The 21823-nt window shown below is 40.6% G+C and overlaps 2 protein-coding genes across 2 annotated transcripts; one reads left to right on the top strand and one right to left on the bottom strand.

Annotated features, from left to right (window-relative positions):
- Window positions 1–316: 316 nt before the first annotated feature.
- Window positions 317–13947, bottom strand: LOC127477033 (putative lysosomal acid lipase/cholesteryl ester hydrolase). Its single transcript, XM_051800716.1, has 9 exons — window positions 13595–13947; window positions 11968–12088; window positions 7979–8177; window positions 7555–7664; window positions 6816–6952; window positions 5226–5372; window positions 3983–4054; window positions 2871–2942; window positions 317–2219 (listed from the first exon to the last, which is right to left on the bottom strand). The coding sequence occupies exons 1-9, from the start codon at window positions 13697–13699 to the stop codon at window positions 1986–1988; spliced, it is 1197 nt and encodes a 398-aa protein (XP_051656676.1). The 5' UTR covers window positions 13700–13947; the 3' UTR covers window positions 317–1985.
- A 574-nt stretch (window positions 13948–14521) lies between these two features.
- Window positions 14522–21587, top strand: LOC127477032 (interferon-induced protein with tetratricopeptide repeats 5-like). The gene is given in 3 exon segments (XM_051800715.1): window positions 14522–18088; window positions 18090–18124; window positions 19636–21587. Coding segments are annotated over 3 exon segments (1737 nt in total). The 5' UTR covers window positions 14522–17821; the 3' UTR covers window positions 21071–21587.
- Window positions 21588–21823: the final 236 nt, after the last annotated feature.

Raw genomic sequence — 21823 nt, 5'->3', positions numbered from 1 at the left:
GCTTTCCACCCTGTCAGTGGTTTGAAAGAAGCCTCACCTGGAGGCTTAGAAAATTACTCTGTCTTGTGAGCAATTATTTACAAGTAGTACCTTACTTAAAGTCTTGCAAAACAACAAGAATGGCCTTTTAGGTTTGGTTTGGGAAAAAATTCTTTCAAGGAAAAAGTAAAATGAAGCTTACTTGGCTATTTTACCTTTTTATTGTGCTTGTTTTACGGACAAAAAGCTGTGAAATACAGATTTGGCTTTCTGGATTCTGTCTCAAAGATTCACATACATTCATGAAACAGGAAGTGAAACGCCACACCACTGCAAATGCCAAGCAGGTCTCATGTTTATTGAAATATCTCAAGGTTAATAAACATGATGCACATGGCTCTTGCCATATCACATACTCTCACAACGGCTAAGTTAGCCACGTTGGATTCCTACAGAAGCTTCCTTTCAGCACAGCAAGGTGAAGCAAATCTGGCTGATACAAATATAAAGCAAACTTAGAGGTCCTGCGAGGAATTGCAACCAAAATATCCTGAACCAATGAACCACTTTTTCCTTAAACAACACCTGACAATTCCCTGAGTCTGAATTAGTAATAAAATAAATCTGAACAAATAAGCCCTAATTTATGGCTTATGAATATTTTTTCAACTTTTTTTTTTTTTTAGTAAAAAAGCGTGGCTCAGTTTAAAATGCACGATTTCCTATACCATGTAGAAAGGCTCTTTATCCTGTTGGGATTACTGACAGAAATCTGGGTTAAATCCAACCATGGCACAGAAACTATCACTCGCACTGAGGCAACTAGCTCTGGAGATTGTTCATTTGGCATGGAACTTTTAGGCATTTCAGAGGAGCAAAAGTCCTCTGCACAGTCAATAGAAAGAGCTCCAAAGTAAGAACTCTGAGGCAGACGTGAATCCTCTTCCCCATTAAATGGGGGCTTAGCCCCAGTTTGAAGTGGAAACTGAGACAAATGGAACTGCTGTTAATACTGTCAGACTTCTCCAGGCTGTTGTACAGTTCCTGAACACACTGGTGGGGAGCACCATATAAACAGTTAAGAAATAAATTATCTTCAAAGCAGCACATGATTAAAGGGGAAAGTCCACTCAAGCTGTAGAATTAATGCTTTGGCTCTTCTCCCACCAGTAGTTTACTGGAAGAGTTTGTTTTCTAGTTAGTGGTCAGTGCAAAATGCAAGTATATGTTAAGTCAGTCATTCTCCTTGAAAGCCATAACCTATTGAAAAAGTTAACTGAAAGTGGTTTTCTTTGAACCACTACTCTTGTTCTAGGAATCTGTGAGGGCAAATAACAACCTGTATCTATAGCTGGTATGTGAAACATGAAAGGCTTCAGGGACACCATTAAATCAAGAAAATGCAGCAATGAATCAGTCCCAAAATAGGACATTTTAACAGACAGTGGTCATCTCTGGCTTCATGACAGTTCTTCTGGGCAGAATATTGAAAAAGAAAGTAATCTGATGTAGCTAGCTTTTATGTGATGGCTAAAATAATAACACAGCCAAAAGTCACTAAGTGCTTTGTAAAGTGCCAGCACCAAATGGGTCACTGCAGTGCACGGAGTACTTGTGAAAGGTACTGAGAAATGGCAGTGTTTTATGCACAGTGAAATACTTATTGTTATAATTTTCAAGCAGCTGACGTGCTGAATGGACTAACTTGTCTTTCAGACATGTCACTAAATTTATGTGCACATGACATACTCCTTTTGTGCTAAGACCTACTGCTGTGTTTTGAGTACCATGCCACTGTGTGCAAAATCAGCAGAATACGATGAGGAGAGAGAAATAATACTGAAAAAAACCAACCCAATATGAATCCGATTCACTTGTCATTGCTGGCATTTTAAAAATGCATCATACTAAACAATGTAGCATTATTGCCAGAAGAGTGTATCTTCCAAAAAAAAGAAAAAAAGACAAATTCTTAGTGAAGTAATACTCTGAAATACCATGTCAGTTTAGAGATACTTCCTAATCATATTAATTATTTCATTATACATGCGGTAAGGTGCATCAAGGCCCCAGATGAAATCCAAATGTTCCCATTCTGGAATGTTTTTGTGGTAAGCCAAATTTGTGATCTGAGTGAGCAGCATAGCAACATCCTTTGGGTCTGCCAGCCAGTCCTGTCCACCAGTCCACACCGCAGTTGGTACAGTCATCTCTTTTATTTTGTAGAAAGGGGGAGTAGACTGGGAAGGGGGAAAGTGAAGACAAAAGCATTAGAAAGAGAAAATCTTCAGTATGATTCTACTCTGCAGTGTAACAATAACTGCAAGAATGTGTCAGATTCTCATTTTCTCTTTTGGGCAGCTAGAGATGGAGGTGGAGTCCTGACTCAATCAAAAATGTAACTGCAAGAGTCCTGCAATATTACAGCATGCCTAGCAGTAAAGACATGGTTTGAGGAGTTTACAGGACAGCAGGGTAGCAGAAGTCTCAGAGAAGGCATCCTGTTCAAGGTATTGTGTGCAGTAATTTAGAAATAAAAATGCATGAAGGTTAAACAGGCTAAAGATAAGCAATACACATGAACTGACACTTTCTGCCTAATGAGGAGAAGTGCAGGGGATCTCACGATCTAGGCTGGCAGGACTCCCCCTCAAGAAGCAGTGTGCCTCCATAAGTTCATATCCAAGGATGAGCCCCATACTGAACTAGGGCTACCTCATAGCTCTACAGTCCTTTCTTTTTTTTTTTTTTTTTTAAAAAGCAGATCTCCAACCTGGTTACTGGGTAACACTAATGGCTCTTTAGCATGCAGCATAAACACAGTACTGAGAGAAGTGCCTGAGGACTATTTTCTTATGACACTCAAGAATTAATCTGTAAAAGATGTCTACCTGGTTGTAGTGAGCCATATTTGCAGCCTTGCTTCCCCAGTCATAAGCTTTGAGTTCCCCAGTTTTCACAGCCTAGAAATAAACAAATACACATACAAAGAACCGCAACACTATCACAAGAATTACAAAGTGCAGGTTGTCTGGACAACTGGCAATGGCAACCAATACAAACAACAGTGGAATACCAAGTATTACAGTGTCACTGCTTTGCCCAATGTCACAGGAGTGGGAAACACTAACACTCAACACCATTAGACTTTGTTCCTTAAGATTCCAAACGCTCTCATAGCAATAGTAGAAAAGATTAAGGAAAACAGTTTAGTGTATCCAAAGCCAGGATGTGGCAACTCCATGCTTACTTCTCATACATTTACCTTGCTGTCTAAATATGTATTAATAGAGCATGGAGATTTCTTAGAAAGTCTGCTCTGCATGATTTACCATCTATTTTTGAGAAACAGATGTCTATATAACAGGGATCTGGAAAAAAACCCAAATCTTCACAGATTTCTTTCTGAGCCAAGAGTTGAACAGCCTTGTAGAGCAGAACACATTGCTTCTGATTAGGTGACCAAGTCCAGCTACAAGATCACAGATAGCACTGAACACTGCTTCTGTGGCAAATGTTTCATTTGCCAAACTGCTGAGCAAGCTTCAGGCACAACAGTATCACAGGTATTAAACTGTGCATTGAGATGAAATTCAAAATATACTAATAAAATATAAAATGAAGCCAAACAGAATAGAATAAAAAACCTCCTGTTTTCCACTGGCTAAAAATATAACTTGTAATCAAAACAGGGTTTGCTGAAAGGGTAACAAATACTTGTTACAGCATCTCTGCAAGTTAAGTTATTCTGTTGTATTTTTTGTTGGCCTGAAGTACTTACAGTTAGCATATTTTCAAAGAAATAGGGAAGAGGGGTGAACCACTGCAAGTCCTTACCATGAAAAAAGACAACACCTGCTGTTCTGACAATTGTCAGTTCCAAATTTCACTTGGGCTATGCTGCATATATATTTTTGGCATTTTATTCCATTTAAATATCAGAGGCATCAATGTTCTAAAAACAAGCTAGAATCACGGACATTTCAGATTTTGCAAACTCTACCTGGCTCCAGTGGATCATGTTTTGGACAGATGTTCCTGCAGGGCAGTGTGTCGAATACACATCCACTCGGCTCTGCAACAAGATAATTAACATGTTTTATTCCTCATAGTGCATCAGTTCTACTCATTGTTGCTTCCTGAACAACTAACAGAAACTACTCCATTCCTCTTAAAACCGTTATAAACAAAAGTTAAGTGGAACCACAAATATAAACGAGATAAAAGGTTCAGACATTTGGGGGATTAACTACAATTAACTGCAGAACACTAAAGCTGAATTTTAAACCTAATAATGATATCCCTAAAGTTTTTATATATTTAGAAAAGAGAGTGCTGGTATTGTAAGAATTGGGTGCACATAACTAATATTTAGATGGACCTCCAGAAATGTTGCTACTCTACATTTAAACTAGCAGCTGTCAGTCCAAAGTGGTTCAGAGTTTCCTACACTTTTTATTTGGAAGTACAGAGTAGCACAGGGAAACTTAAATCCTAACAGAAAAAAAATATTATCAACCATTAAAACTATGAAAACCGTATGTGTTGGGCAAGGAAACACTGAAAACCTGTACTTTTTACTTTGATATAGGTTACAAAAAATGTACACTTTTGCATCCAGAGTGATTAAAAAAAGATAATTATCTCACTCCAATAAAAAAAATTCTCAGCTTTCATCTACCTGTGGTTAAACTGATATCAGTTTTTACTGATTTCAGGGAGCTGGAAACACTTTAAGAAGCACTAGGAAAAAAAAGCAGTCTCACACCACTTGCTGTTAACCAGCTTTTAGATAACAAAACAAGTTCTGTGAACAAATCCTTTGAAATTAGAGATGCAGATGAAGCCATCGGCAGGGTCAGAAACTGGTCTCAGAAAAAGTAATTGCATACATTCACCAAGAGACCAGAAAACTTCAACAGTACTCTTAAAAAGTTGAAAATTATATCTTTATTCCTCAGTTCCTTGCAAAAGGAAGCAAATACTTGCCCCATCATATTAATTAATTTCTCTGATTCTCTTCCCCAAAAGATCTGAAATAATGTATTTTAGTTTTCCAGTAACATTTTAAAAGGTTAATTCTATCCATCCCAATTGGGGAACTAACCTATACAAAGGAAAGACATTAATCCAAATTCAGTATGATAAAGGCAGCATTAGTGGTCCATCAGTACAGCGACACACAGTCAATACTGTGTCAGAGTTCACCATAACTTAGCTATTAAAAAAAAGTCACTAGAACACACCATATTCAAGTTCCTCTCATTAAAACCACACAGAAGAAAGAATAAGTTGCCACAAAGATCATCAAGAATTCTGTGGGTGCAAACATGGGTAGCAAGCCACTTCAGCACAGAATTCTGCGGGAGGAATTGCTTCTTTCCAAACATGTCCTACAAAATAACAAACACACAGGACAAACATGTAATTGCATAGAATGACGTTTCCAGTTTTTACACTACAACATTCTTGATGTAATTATTTCCATTTGCACTGGTGACAGGTGTGTCCTATGAAAATTATTTATCTCCTTATCAGCCTTGTTTACAGTCCCATGGGAATGTCACAGTTAATGCTTCTGCTACAAAGTGTGCAGTCCATTAACCCCATGAAAAGTAAATGGGAACTGGTAAAATCTTGCAAGAATTCCAAACCCTCAAAATCAAATAAAATTTAAATTCAGTATTTTACAGGAACACTGTACAGTTTCTTGTCATCAGAATTGTTTAGGGTTAAAGTATATTAAGCTGTGTCTGCTAATGTTAAATGGTTTTGTACTTGAAACTTCCTCTCTTCAACCCATGAGAGAAAAAGAAGTTGCAAGAGCTGTGGTGACCCCTTCCTCTTGATGGATATTTTTAAAATGTTCAAGGATTTTAAAATAGCTCACTGAGAACTTCCTTGAAAGTGACAGCTCTATAAAGATATGACTGACCCATGGGTTTGTCACTTTGAGGAACTCCATGCACTCCATTTTTTTGCAAGTCATCATGAGAATCAAGTTCCTCAGCACAACATGAACATCTGCACAGGGCACTGATCAGCCATTAGTCTCCTTTGGCAAAGTTCATTATGCAAGGAACAGGAGATCACAATTGTTAGTGTCCCTTTTATGTTAACTGCCTTTGGAGCAGGGAACTAATAATGTAGACAACACATTAAATCAGTACAAGGTACATCAAAGGAGGGTTTATATCACAGAACAAACAGCTTTGTGTGGGAATCTCCATGGGTGGTGGCAAGACAGTGATGGTTAAAAACCACACACAGCAGGGTGTTCACAATGTCTGACTTCAGGCACTTACTGCAGCCTGCCTACATTCCCCTTGATGTTAATGGGTAAAAGGTAAAATCATCCAGAGGATGATTCACAGCATCTAAATAAAGCTGCTGCTCTTAATCACCCTCTGAAGGATCATCTTCCAATACTAGATGGTTAATTGTGAAACAAATCTGTTAAAGTGCATGACAATTCGGAAGTATTCTGTATAAACATATCATATGACTCTTCCAAAACAGAGCAACTATTTAATTAATCGTGATTTCAGTAGCTTAAATTCTAGAAAAATGTTAATGGAAAAACATATTTTTATTCTATCTATTAAGTTGTAATTGTAAAATACTACTTTAAACCAATGCAAATTGTTTCACTAGACAGTAATAAAGCCAGAGAAGCCACTGCTGACTTCAAAAGCATCATTATGGTAAAATTGACTCAGAATTCTTGTCATACATTACTCTCTAATCCACAGCTATTAACATTCTTTGCTATGCTATTTTCAACTAGAAAGGGGCATAGCTCATTCGGCTTAAAACATTTACACTCAAATACAAACCTTGAGTAGCAGGTCAGGAAACTCTCCCAGTTTTACCAGAGGGCTAGTGGCAAACTTGACTGTAGCTACTGGTGCCAAGGCAAAAAACATTTTGATTTTCTTAGCCAGCTGTGGCAAAGTCGAAAAAGCAGCGAAAGCTGTAAACAATGTAAGAACAATTAACAAATCTCACTGTCACAAGTTAGATGAGATTTTTTCCCGGTAGGAATTCTACAAAAATCTATGAACAAGTGTGGCAAAGTATTTTTACATTAATAGTTTCATTGTAGTATCTAGGATCAATTTAGATAATGTAAATTAATCTAGTTACTACAAAATACAAATTAAATGCTTCCAAAAAGCAAATTAATGCTTACTCACCCAACATGTCTAACTCTTTCTATTAGAAGGTCTAAAGCACATGCCTTACCTACAGCAAAATATTCTGGAAATGGGAATCTTAATTCTATGTGTCTCACGAGTCTAATTTTGTTATGCACAGCTCATCAATTTGTTTTAATAGAAGCCATTCTGCTGGATACCCATGACTTCAACTTATCATTTCAACACCCTTCCACTTTAAAGTAAACACAAAAGGTTAAGTATTTTCATTTCAATGCTGATGAATATTCCAGGAAGCAGCTAAAACCCAAAAGCAGTAGATTTCAAAAGCCCTACTTTTTCATCATTAAACCACATATGTGGAACTTAATACCATTTCGAACACAGTATAGCCTAACAAATGCATCTCTTCACATACCCATTGTGGTGCCTTGTGAATGGCCAATGTAAAATACTTGTTCCTGGCCAGTTTTTGCCAAAATGAAGTCCACTGAGGCTGGAATGTCATACTTAGCCATTTCATCAAAGCTACAAAGCAAAGACAGAAAGTCAGTTCTGTAGGTAAAGTTATCAGTGAGGAACAGCTGCACAGAGCTTCCCTGCACTGTTGTCTGGACATAAAGAAACACTTCTTTTGGCTGAAGCAGAACACTGGTTTTAGAGTCTTCACACCAAGCACTGGTGAAAGCAATTAATGTTCTACTGACCGCCTGTGAATCTCAGCACACTGCACTGACCACAAAACTCCCCTTTGCTGTCCCTACATATGTGACAGCACATGTAACAAGAAAATAATATTTTGTACCTTCACAATGTGATTGAAGATAGCAAGACAAGGATACCTGAAAACCCAGAATTCTTCTTGTTTCACTGTGAAGTGTGTATGCTTCCTGGACCAGGTGTTCCCTCTGCTGTTTCCCAGCCATACATCATAGCCAGCGTCAGCCAGCATAAAGCCAAGGCTGTTGTAATCCAAATTTGTGATCCAGTTGCTGGCATCTGCGAGCAAACCATGCTGCAGAAACACAGCAGGCCTTGGACCTGAAAAATAAAGCATTTATCATAGCTTCCTGTTCATTTGGAATTGAATACCTAAGAGTAATTCAAGTGAGCCATTGCAAGTCTGTTTTAGACTTGCACTTTGAGTATTTAATTCACTTTATTTCATCTACTAAGACTAGCAATTTGTATAATTGCTTTGTCATAATGCTATGAAATCACACGCTTGTTCACAAAAGCTACTTTTTATCATTAAGGATTTTGAACCAGCAGCTTGTTAGTTTCCTAACTTGAAGCTCAAAACAGACAACAAATATGCAAGAAGCAAAAAGGAGAAAAGCAGGAGCTACAAGAAAAATACAGGTAGCCCTTACAACTGTTTCAAGCTCACAAGGACAAAGCCAAATGGCCCAAACACAGAGGCTGTTAAACTACTTTGGAACCTTCCCCTGCTCCTACACATGGGGAAGGCATTGCCACATATGTGCTACTGAGATCTTTGTTTTCCAGTTAAGACAATGCCAAACAAGTGTGCTGAGCTCTGGAAATCTCTGCAACTGGTACTGATATTATCTCTATACAACAACTCCCTTCCGTTACCAAAGCTCTGGCAGAACCTGAAGACCAGTACAGTAGCCAAAAAAATAATCTGCATTTCAAAGGACTTTCTCCTCTTGACTTTAGTTATAAAAAACACAACTAAGACGCATGTAGAAGTTAGGAAGACCCTCTTCTGACTTCCCCATCCTGAAAAGGTAGATGACACCTTCATGTGGAATACAGATCTAAAAACTGAAGGTTCCTGCTTCTACACAAGGAAAATAAATTAACATCTAATCCTTTAGGAGAAACATGACCTTCAGAAAATACGAAGACCTGTCTCTGTTTCTCATAGTGATACAGGTGTTTTGGGTTTTACTTCTGCTTTAATAACTGAAATCAGATAACATGATAACTTTATCTAAGTGCCAGAGATTACACAGGAATTTACAACCTCCAATGACACATTGCTCTTCTACAGTACAGAATCACACAATACTTCCTCCATTGATAATTTAGACTTGGATCTTTCAGCAGAAACAGCCAAATCAAAACTGTTTCAGTCACCTATACCTTCCATTCTAGGTCATGTCCATAAACATTTGCTGCAAGTTCCAAAAGGCAAATTAGCAATATTCCCCTTTTCTGTCAATCTTTATACTTGTGATGGGGAAACTTTTGAATGCCTGTTTTTCTCATTTTGTTAGAAAAGCCCACGATGCATATTGTGAAACAAGTGGAGCAAATCTCCAGCTGTGCCAAACTGGCTCTGGAGACAGTACTGTTCAACACAACTGTTTACTCTGCTGCAGTAATATTAATTGATATTAATAGGATTTTCAAGCCTAACACTGAATTTGTTTCCCTTTTAGCTTTGATACCTTTTTCCCTTTTACTAAACTTATATAAACCAGCTTCTGATTTTTTGAAGAACAGGCTCTCCTCAAGCTGCTATCGCATGTTTCATGACATCAGAAGGGGAAGACTGTTTAACTGCTTTAATGCTTTAATTCTGTTCTCCTGTTAACCTCCAATTCCTGCCAGTTCCTTTTTCACTTTACTAAGTAGTCAGCAGATCTCCACGTGAATTGCACAATCATATGACAAAGTGACTTGGATGACAATAATTCTTTTCTATCACCTGTGATCCCGAAAACCCCAGAGGGGAAATAAAAAAGGCAGGGCCTTAAACACCCTTTCTGCATAGAACATTTTGTTCTCTTCACTATAAACCCAAGAAGTTGAAGACAGACTTATTTCCATGACCTTCTTACCCATGCTATGCAGTTGGTTTAGGTTTTTCTTTAATATTAAAACCAAAAATCATCCATGTTTTGCCTTTAGGTTCTCTGGACATTTCTCTTTTTTTTTTTCCCTGAAGAACTGTGGGTTTTGTTCCAAAACATCATGTGATACATAATTCCAAGGGATCCTATTCACATTATGCAGGTATTGCAAAAGAAAAATACGGCACATATACGCTAAGTCAGCAGTAACACATCATTGGTATCTTTCTGAGAAAAGATACCAAGTCTATAAAAACTGAAGATCAACATGAACTTTGAAATCTTCATTCTCCCAGGAGCTCATACTTCCACAAATGTGCTCAGTAATCCTTGTTTTTAAAATTAAAGCGCTCTGCAAAACGTGAACTTGGGGTCGAGGGTGCGGCAAGGGGAATGTGGAGAATTCCCAGAGGTCAGGAAACTTCTGTTTGCTTATGTCATCAATGAAGGATTCAACAAAATCAACAGGTACAAAGGCAGCCTGTCTTTTTCCTGTGGGCTTCTCTGAATTTAAGTACAAAGACACCTGCCAGGTTTGATGGGCCTCATCCATGCACTGATTTTTACATACCCCTTGCTAGAGACAATGGACAATGCAAACATCCTAACCCACACCAAACCAACAGATAAGGTCAGGAAGACTGTTGGTTAGCCTTTGGCAGGGGAAAGGGTTTTTCCACAGGTCTTGCTCACATCAAGGCTATAGGACAATCACTGATTTCTTTTTTGAGCTCCATGATTTTACCCCTAATCCTAACTTCTTTCAGTCCAAAGCATTCTAAGGCAGTGCTTAGAATATGTACAGTTTCTATTCAAATGGGCTGCTGCTGTACAAATGTCTGTTCGAATGTTTATAAGGGATGGTGTCAAGACTGATACCAAACTCAGCCACTACTTGTTCACATACTCTGTTAACACCACATGAAGTGTATGAGGATAGCAAGTCAAAGGGTACATGTCCCTCCTCTTCCACATCCATTTGTCTCATTTTTAAAGCATTTCATCATCCAGTCCTCACTAAAACCTTTGCCCATATTGCTCCCTTATAAGTTTGAGCTTACATTCCTCCTATCCTTTCTCTCCCCTGCCTCCTCACCTGTACACCTCCTGCATCTCTTCCATGGTTGTACATCAGCTTTCACAGTAATCCTTACAGCTTGTAACAGCACTCTGGTAGCATGTGCCAATGCTCTCCCAAGGCCTCATCAAATCACATCCATAAAACAACCTGGCTGGGGGTTACTGACATCAACTACCTGTAACACATCCTAATTTGCAATATATTTTTAAATGTTTTGTACTCAAGATATTCTGAAGCAATTTTATCCTTTTCTTTTTTAACCTATTTAAGCAGCTGTGTGAAATATGACATCCCAGTAGTATGCAGTATTGGTCTGGCTTGTACCTTACTGAAAAGGGAGCTTCAGAGAGGTTAAATTTAAGAAATAAATTCTTATTTTATGCAAAAATCAAGCAGTAATTATTTTGTGAACATTCTAGTGAGAACTCTTGCAGTTTAGTTATACTGCACCAAAAGAGGTACATGATCTGGCCCTACTTCTGAAAACAATCGTGCATTTTAAACAAACTACTTGTTAAAAGGAACCATTTTTAAAAACGGGGGTTGAAATAACCAAACAACGTTACAAGCAATATCTTTTCAAGAGACTTTATCACTTTAAAACCCCAACAAATCTAAACCCTTATTTTTCACTTGCCAAAAAAAAAAAAAAAAAAATCAACCAACCGTGAACAGCTTTGTATTAATGACACAAAAAGATAATGCCAGGAAAACATAGCTTTTTAAATCCTTTTCCCTTCCTTTATTCAAGCCACTCTACAAGTGCCTAATCTATTTTGTCCACAACATTCACCAGTAAAATCTTCTAATTGCATAGGTCATGTAGTCTTTAATCTTTTTCTGGATTATTACAGGAGCAAAAGTTTTATAAAGCAATTGAGCTTTTTCACTACTTCCCATTTTTCCAAATGGACAGAAATCTTACCTTTGCCTCCCTCATAGCCCTTTCTTCCATAAGGAATTCTGTTAATGGAAAGGATATACCCATCTTCTGTTGTCACTTCGTACTCCTCACTAGGGTATCCCCTGAAGGTGATAATTTCGCTCTGAGGAAAGAAAAGAAATCATCTTGGAGCCAGACTGTCAGGCTCCTCAGTCCAGGAACATATGCAAAGTACACTGGGTTTCTTCTAAAGACAGCAATGCAAAATTAAAGGATGTGGTAGGAATGTGCAATACCACCTGCCCATTCAATGCAGGCAGGTTTTCTTAATGAGACTTACCCCGGTACAGAGTCAGGAACTAACCAGTGCACAGACCTTATCCCAGGAATCTGAGAGGACTCCCTGGCCTGTCCCTAGCCACATGGTGCTTACAGCAAGAAAGAAGATGGAAGTGTTGACAAGGAGACTATGGTAACAGGACAAAACACCGGGATCCAGATTTGGCAGACAAAAATTTAAATTGTCTGCTCTCAAGAAAACAAGTATCTTCTGGTAATAAACAAGTGAGGGCAGAAAAAACTGGCTGGCATCACTGCGGCATATGGAAGGAGAGAAGGATGTGCCATTTCTCTCCTTTCTCCTCAAGCCTTATGTCTGTTGCAGAGCTTTAAGTGACTTTGTTGACAAACCAAACAAGAAAATAACAATAAAAATCTCTACACTCATTTAACCCTATAATTTCATTATTAGTTTTATCTTCTATCTCTTAAATCTTGGGCTTTATGTTATTTTATTTTGATGCAACTCCATTAGGGCAGTGAGCTTGCTATTTAACTGGTTTCATGACATCAACCTGTCTTGAGAAAATGTAAGAAATGCAGGACATGATCAGAGTTCTACTCTTAGACTGCTGGGCAAGGAAGGGGAGGAGAATTTAATTATGCATGCCATTTCTTTTAAATATCTTTCATTATCCACAGTGACACTAACATTCCAAAATGATTTCAAGGCTAGCTTCTATTCAAATGCTATTAACCTTAGACTAAATGATTATTTTCAGTCCTTGAAAGTGTATTTGCGTGATCCAAGCACTTCTATTCTCAAAGACCTCGAGCATTTCTAGCTTAAAGTATCTCCTCGCACATGTGAAAAAAATCTCAGTTTAGATGGGGCACACGAAAGACCAACTAATACCAGTTACCAACAGCTACCAACAGCAAATACGTTCACGAGCTGGCTACTGCAGCAGGAGGAGAATGAAGTTAAGAGAGTAAATGCGGAACGGGGAGAAAAGCAGTTCTGGGTTAAGAACGCGCGACCGCGGCGCTGAGAGCGCAAGTGTGCTCCATGAACATCCGCTTTTCTAGCAGTAAAGAAAGAATGTCCGGACTCTGGCAGAAAACCCGTAGATCTACGTTAGACAATATGAGAGAGAAAGATTCGCCACACGCAATAGGGGACAATGAAGGACCTGGAAGGAAGAGAAGAGAAAGAGGAGGTGTAAGCAGCGAGTGTGAGCAGCTGCAGCCCTGGGCTGGCCGCGCACAGGTGGCCGGAGCCTCCGGGGCTCCCTCTGCGCCGCTCCTCGCCCCGGCACAGCCCCGGCACCGCCCGCGGCCGCGCCCGCTCACAAGGCTCGAGCACTTTCCCCCACGCCGCGCCACTCACGATGTTCATGTTGGTTTCGGGGTCCACATTCCTCCTCCCTGCGGCGAACGCGCCCGAGCCGGCGATGCTCTGCAAAAGGAGAGCGGCGACCACCAGGGCCCGCATCCTGGTCCTGCAAGAACGATGCGGGACGCCGCGGGGAAGCAGAACCCGGCACGGCTGCGAGCGGGGCCGGTCGGGGATTATGTGCCGCCCCTCCGGGACAGGGGCGGGGGCAGCGGCGCGGCCGGCGGGGCGAGGGCGGGGAGGCCGCTCTAGCGGCGGTACGAGCGCGGCGGGGCCGGGCGGGGTGTGTCCCGCACCCCGGCGGTGCCTTGGGCGGAGAGGGGCGGCTGCAGCCCCGCCGGGCCCGCCCGCCGCCGCTGCCGGCGCGGGGATGGCCGGGCGGGAGGAGGCGCCGGCCCGGCCGCCGCTCGGCCCAGCGGCGCGGCCTATGGGCGGCGGGGCCCGCCCGCACCGCCCGCCCGGCCTTGGGCCGCCTGAGCCGCCGTGATTCAGCGTTTCTCCAGCAATACCATGTGGATCCCCCCGCCTCTCCCTGGGCTCCATTTGCAGGAGCCGCTCAGCCTCCGGAACGGCGCCCGTGGACTTGCCTCCCAGCCCTCCTCGTCTTCTGCATCTGCCCGCACTCTGGAGCCTGCAGAGCCTTCACGGAGCCGCCCTGCGAGGGTCTGCTGTCTGTTCCTGACGGCCCGCAGCAGGGCCCAGGTAGAAAGCGGCGGCAGCAGCGAGGAGGGAGGGGATGAGCCGCGCCCGCCGCGGGCTCTCCCTTTGTCCGCAGGGAGCATCCCGGGGATGCCTCCCCGGCGTGCCGGGTACCTGCGCCTCGGGAGCCGCCGGCCCTTCCTAAGGACTGTACAGCGTTGCCAGCAATCACTGCCATTCTTACACAAACAGATCGTTCGTCCATCATCTGCGAGCATCGTCTAAACATAGCAAACCTAATACAAGCGGGCTTAAGTTACACGCCGGCACGCAGTTACAGCAGGGTTATCATCACTGCTTCCTGCAAACCTGCGGCAACTAATTGGCAGGCACTGCGTTGCGTAGCTATAATTTCCCAGAGAAGCGTGTCTGTGGTCAAGGAGTATGTGACTGGGCTTGAAAAAACTTGGACCAAATTCAATCCTTTAATATAAATATTCATGTTAATAGGCCAGGCCCATATCCATAGAATAATACAGAAACCTGATACTAAACACACAGCGGTAGAGCAGGAGGGTGTCAGGAACTAAAATGTTTCTGTTTATTTAGAAAGCATTAAGATTTTAATCGAAAAATCATTGAAATTTTCATAGCATACCCTTGTTTTGATACAATGACACTGTGTGATCCTTTGCATTCCTGGATCCCATTTCTTAGGATTGTTTGGTTTTAAAGAACTTGGGTAACAAAAATATTGCTCGGTGATTCACTTGGGTTGTTTTGTCAAATTAATTACAGAGCATTCTTCCTTTGTAGGGGAAAACTCAAATTATAAAATGCCACAGCTGCTACTTTCAAATGTAGTAATTATATACTAACTTAGGCTATATTGAAACCTGCATAATATACGATATTTAAAGTGATCCTGTTATTTATACCATTCATACCATTTAATGGTATCATTCATTTACATTATTTTAATAATGAAAATTTCAGGCAATTGTTTGGCTGGGCTAATGATATGAGGGGGAAATTCTTTGTCAGCATGTATACTTTTCAGCTCCAAGGAAATGTCCAGATATGAGTTTTCTCCCACAAAACGTGTAGATATTTTTGAAGCCATTTCCTATTCTTGTGTATGTACAGAACACTCAAGTAAAGTCTTTGTATAAAACAGGAATGCAGTTGTTGTTCCCCGCCCACTTCTGGACACGTGTTTTCCAAGAAGCTTCTTCTGCATTTCCTGCTATGCAGTGCAGCTTTCCCTGATGGCAGTCTGCCCAGCTACAGCTTTCCCTGAACTGAAACCAGCAGGGATGTAGGAGGATTTCTGAATTTTCCCGTGCGGTGCCCACCAAGTTACAAAGATGACTGCAGAAAGGCATTGCATAACTGTTCTCTTACTCTATTTTAAGCACTTTCCTGCATTTATTTTATTTAATAGGCATTTGTGTCAGACCATAGCATATAGATGCAACTAAATTTATAAAAAACAAGGAAACTGGAGCAAATTTTTGCCCTCCAGCTGGAAGATTGCTGCATTTTCCCATATGTACCAAGCAATATACCAAAGACAACAGACACCTGGGTCAGAAGGAGAGATCAGGAATCCAGAGATACTTAGTAGCATAATGAATCATTGGTGTCCACATTTGATTTTGGCATTTCAGAAACCTTATAAACACACTTTTCTACAACTACCTGCAACACTTATTTTCCATAAAATACATGAATATGTGTAGATACTCTAATCCATTTTCCTTCTCAATTCACTGTCTCTTTTCATCACTTACCAAATACCTGGTTGCTAGAACCTTGAAGGTTATTCAGAGTAGTAGCTGTACTAACCTTTTTCTTGAGCTCTGAAACATCAACTCCAACAACCCCTCTGAACACACACATACACACACAGTCACTCAAATGAGACACAAAGAGGTGTGTGTGTGTGTTACTAAGGCTCTCCAGATTCTGATACAAACCAGAAGTTCTAAGTAAGACCGATTTGTTGGGGGTTTTTTGAAAGAAGGAAAAAGAAGAAGAGGGAAAGGAGGGAAAAGAAGGAGAAGAGGGAAAGGCAAAAGACAGCCTTGTCCTGGAGAGTCGCTGCCTGCCAGGAATTCACTCCATGCGACTGGAACTCATGCTGCCAGGAGCGGTCCCCAAAAGAGCAGTTCCCCAGTGGCTGCCCCAGCTTCCCCCCGAACAGCCCAGGGTCACTGGAGGCAGTTGGACAGAGCCACAACCTGGCCAAACCCAGAGGATAAGTGCAGTTTACCACCAGATCCAGAGGTTCCCTCTGCCTTACATATGTGGGAAGGTGGGGATATAGACTGTTCATACCACAGAAGATAAAGTTTTATAAGCCAGAACCTACAATTCTCAATTACAAATTGGCAGTCAGAGGTTATATAAATTTATAAATAAAAACATGGAATACCATTTATTCTTGTCTGTAGTTGCAGAGATTGAACATGATGGCAGCAGCAGCAATTATGAGGTGATAATGAGGTTTGATATAAGTGATTTCTGGCTTTTTAGGACAGAGGGACAACCTGTGCATCCTCCACTAAAAACTTCACAAAAGAAGCCAATTGAGGCAGCCTTATATGCACTTTTATTTGATTATTCCTACAAAACAGGGCAGGGGGGACACCTCAAATTAAAAATTAAACATGTTTTTTAACAAGATGCTCTCAAGTTTAAAAATGGAATGGATTCAAGAATGGAGAGAGGTTCTGTGATATTTATGGGTAAAGATGAAACAAATCTTATATAGATAAAGTTTTTTTTGTTACTACAATGAAAATCAGTCTACAATCAATAAGTAGCATATTACATAGTAATAAAGAATTATCAGTAGTCTGGATCGAATTATTAAAAAAAGAGGCAATAATAATGCCTTTAAAGTACTTATTTACAGAACAAATTCTACTAAACCAGTCTGCATTTTTTATTTTTTTAAACTAAGCATCAGTGAGTTGTTCATATCCATACAGTCCCCAAGCTGTGCCCTTCTCTTTGTTACCATGTGTGTAGCTCTGTAACACAGCATTGCTGTTGCTCCCAACAGGCCATAAGCTTTGCACTGAGTTTGCATGGCCTTGGGACTGAGGCTTGCCAGGTCTGCTCAGTTTGACCTTGTCCTGATCCACCTGTGACTTTGTTTTGTTTGGCACAACTGTGACAGCAGTTTTTTGAACTGACTGCCTATATCTAACTTGGTTTACGAAAGGTTAATTCTGGGTTTATGTAGAGAGAAGCGACAAACAGTTCCTGCAGGTGGGATGAGATATTTAGTACTCTCAGACAATGACACAGTCCAGAGAAACACAGGCCTGGTACAACAGCAGAGACCTTGTGATGGGGAGGCACAGGATGAAGGAGAACAGGCAGGGGCTGTGCTCATGTGCATGACCAAACACCAATAAAATCGGAGCCTAAAGCATAATGTAGGTGTGCAAAGGTGCAGAGGTGAGAGGAGGAAATGACCCTTCCTGAGCCTGTACATGATAACCAGGTCAGCCCACACTAGACTGAAATATTCCCCCTATCATAGATAACCCCTGCCTTTGAACAGAGTAAATGCTGGAAGCACTAGGAGCTTTTGCCACATTCTCCACAACACAGAGTAATATATGGCACAGAGCCAGGCTGAAAAAGAGCAGCTTCTTGATGCAGCAGTTTCGATTCTCCAACTGCAGACTGTTCTGCTTCTTCGGCAGACTCAGAGAAAAGCTGCAGTTTCACTTTCTGTTTCCCGTGAAAGTGGTCACAGACCACATGATGATTGGATTCTATAAAATGGGAAGCATAACAACAGTGAGCAGCACTCCTTCAGCTTTGAAGCTACCTGAAGACAAGTGAGCAGAAAAGGAAAACCATGAGGTAAGATAGCAACCCAGTCCCTGAAAGATGCTTTTTCTCTATGCCACAGGAAAGTAATGCTTATTATTTACATAAATGTAACCAGTGAGGGACTTTGAGCATTGAAACAACAGAAAATATTTTACAGAATATTTACTAGAAGAATCAAAATAAAATAGGGATGCTTTGGAATATTGTCATGTTATTGCTTCTCCAACAAGGTTCAGTTTCTGTAAACAGAACAGAAAGTCAGAAAGATTGTGTGCATGCAGTTTGGGAATAATGTGGATAACACATTCATGTTTTTTTGTTGCCAAGTCATGTTTATCCTAGTCAAGGACTTTTTTGTGTCTCATGTCCTGCCAGTGAGGAGGAGCACAAAAAAAGCTGGGAGGGAGCACAGGTGGGACAGGTGACTAAAACCAGCCAAAGGGATATTCTACACCACAGAATGTCATGCTCACTATATAAACTGGGGGAGTTACTTGGAAGAGGGGTTGATTGGGGTTTGGGGACGGGGTCTGGCATCAGGCAGCAGGTGGTGAGCAATTGTATTGTACATCACTCAATTTTCCTTGAGATTTATCTTTCCCTTTTATTATCATTTTTTACTATTATTATTAGATTTTACTTTGTTTCAATTATTAAACTGTTCTTATCTTGCCCTACAAGTTTCTCTTTTGATTCTCCTCCCCATTCCACCAGGGTGGGGAGTGGGGATTAGTGAGCAGCAGCAAAGTGCTTAGTTCCCAGCTGGGCTTAAACCTCAACAGGGACAAAGGGGTATTAAGGACCAGCTGTATGTAAACAGGGTCTGGTCAGTAAGTGTGTGTGTTTGTTTAGGGGTGAAGCACCTGGAGAGAGAGAGAGGCTCCCTGACCAGACACTGGATGTCCAAAGTCAGCTTCTGAGGAGCCATAGGGTTAGTGAGTGAGCACGTGGTCTGTACCAGCAAGTGGAGTGGGCCTGTACACCCAAATGCTGGCAAACAGGGAGACTGCTGTGATCTGGGATCCAGCTCCTGGGTATGATAGTATAACCATAAGATAAGAATGGTGCCGTGATCTGACAAATGAGGATTTACAAATGCAGGAAATTCAAAATTAAATTTATAACATAAACCATAAAATGTATAGAGACATAGGAAAGGCACTAAATCACTTTCTCTATATGTTAAGAGAACCTCTTTTGGGTAGGCTTCAGCAATTGTTCCCAGCACAGGATATATGTTTCTGAGGCCCAGAGGTGTGCCAGCTTTACCACAGAGACCAGCCCTCCTCTTTAATATCCAGAACACCAGCTCTGTTGCAATGTAAGAGATGTCCCCATATACAGGCAAGGAGAATTACTAAAATAACTATTCAACACTTTAGACCTGTGGTTCCCCGCAGCTTTGGCTCATTTGAAGTATTGTGGACTAGGGGCATCAGGTGAGGTACTGTCTGCCTTTGAAGTATATCATGCGTGGTTTAAAAACAAGAACAGCAAAAGGCAAATAGAATATAAGTATGTTTTTCTTTGATTTCTTCTAGTACCATTTCCAAGAATTCCTTGAAGACTTCCCTGCTGCAGTTACAATGTCATTTTACATGGACTTTGCTGAAGCAGGATGTAGATCTTGACGACCTAGAGGAAACAATAGTCAATCAGATCAAATATTTCACAGAATCTAACGTAACAGATTATAATCTACTATCCTACATATGTCACCTAAAGAATTCAAATGAGAAAGCCCTGAGAAATCTCCAGAAAGCTGAAGAAATTGTTCAAAAACGTCATCCAGATGAAATTGCCAGGAGAAGTCTGGTTACCTGGGGGAACTATGCCTGGATCTGTTACCACATGGAGAGATACGAAGAAGCTCAAACTTATGTAAGCAGAGTGGAAAACAGCTGCAAAAAGCTTTCCATTACTGCTGATGGGAAGATGCAGCTTCCAGAGGTCTATGCTGAGCAAGGATGGGCATTATTACGTTTTGGGGGGAAACACTATGAGAGAGCAAAGAATTGCTTTGAAAATGCTCTAAAGGATGAACCCGATAACCCAGATTTTAATGCCGGCTATGCAACAGCACTGTATCGCTGGGAAAATTTAGCTTCCAGATGTGGTGAAGACACAAGCCCATCCACTGAGGCCTTGAAGCGGGCAGTGGAACTGAATCCAGAGGATACTTGTGTCATGGCATTACTTGCATTAAAACTTCAGGACTTAAATCAAGCTGATGAAGGTGAGAGGTACATTGAAGAAGCTATGCAAAAAACCCCTGATCTTCCTTATTGCCTGCGATATGCTGCTAAATTTTACAGAAGGAAAGGAGAAGTGGGCAAGGCAGCGAAGATTTTGGAAAAGGCCCTAGCACTGACACCAAATTCTGGCTTTTTGCATCACCAACTAGGAATCTGTTACAGAGAAAAAGTATTTCAATTGCAAAGAACAAGAAATGCACCTCAAGATCAAGTGGAGAGACTCATCGAACTTGCCATTTCTCATTTTGAATTTGCGGCAGACCAAAAGAAAAAATTTGTTGCTACCCAAACTGGCCTAGCAAACGTGTATGCACTAGGCAAGAGATATGAAGAAGCAGAAAAGATATTTCAGGAACTGTTTCAGAGAAATAATCTACTCTGTTATGAAAAACAAGAGCTCTACTACAATTATGGCAATTTTCAGCGTTTTCACATGAGGTCAGTATCAAAAGCCATTGAGTACTATATAGAAGGGCTGAAAATGAAAGAAGAGTCCTTTGGAAGAAATAAGTGCAATGAAGCTGTGCAGAGATTGTTAAGACAAAAAATTGAGAGAGGTTCAAGAAATGCAACAGATTTTGGTACACTTGGACTCGTTCATACGCTAAATGGTGAGAAACAAAAAGCAATTGAGTGCTATGAAAAAGCCATTGCTTTGGATCACAATAATGAAGAATATCAGAATGCATTATTTGAGCTACGACTGTCTATCTCAAGCTAAAGCTCACAAAAATCCTTCACACCCAAAAAACTCCAAACCCAAGGACATTTCAAGAGACTCCCTAAACTTCTGTTGTTGGTTGGTTGGTTGGTTTTTGTCTTAAGGTAGACGTTATGACCAGATGAAACATGGGTGGTATCACTTTCTGATCATAATGGAGAAACTGCAGACAATGATTGTTCATTTGTTCATTTGCTAACAGAGAGCACACTTAGATAGCTATATAATGTAACATATAATATATAATAATAGCTATACAATAATAGCTCACCTAACTTAGGTCTTCAATGCTAACGCGGGTCTAAATGATTATCAGTAGAACACAGAACTTCTAAGCTAAAAATGAGATATTACCTTCTACTGAGAAAAAGATAAGGGAATCATATGGTAGTATTTTGTCTAGATAGTTGAAAGGCATGCTTAAACCAAAATGGAATTTCTGATGCTTTTTCAAGTATTTCAAAAATATCTTTTGTAGAAGGAACTTTTGTTGAAGGCTTGTTCAGTTTACTAACTTGTATGCTGTTTAATTATGAAAAATATTAAAAAACATTGTTTGCTGTAAAGCTTATAAAATGTGTATTATTGTTGTGAACTACGAAAGGGTATTAAATCCATCAGCTATTGCTTCTGGTATCTCTCTGCTGACCAGTCTTCCTGTTAGTAGATTAGGTAAAAGGAAAATGGCCATTTGAAAAAGTAACAGGGATAGAGTTTTGGAAGGATGTGAAAGACTCAGTAGATAACCCCATT

This window comes from Manacus candei, unplaced genomic scaffold (genome assembly GCF_025592945.1).
Source record: "Manacus candei isolate 608988 ecotype Guabito, Panama unplaced genomic scaffold, ASM2559294v1 h1tg000050l, whole genome shotgun sequence".
Taxonomy (NCBI): domain Eukaryota; kingdom Metazoa; phylum Chordata; class Aves; order Passeriformes; family Pipridae; genus Manacus; species Manacus candei.
Note: the sequence above shows the minus strand (reverse complement) of the source record. Positions and strands in the feature narration are given on the sequence as shown.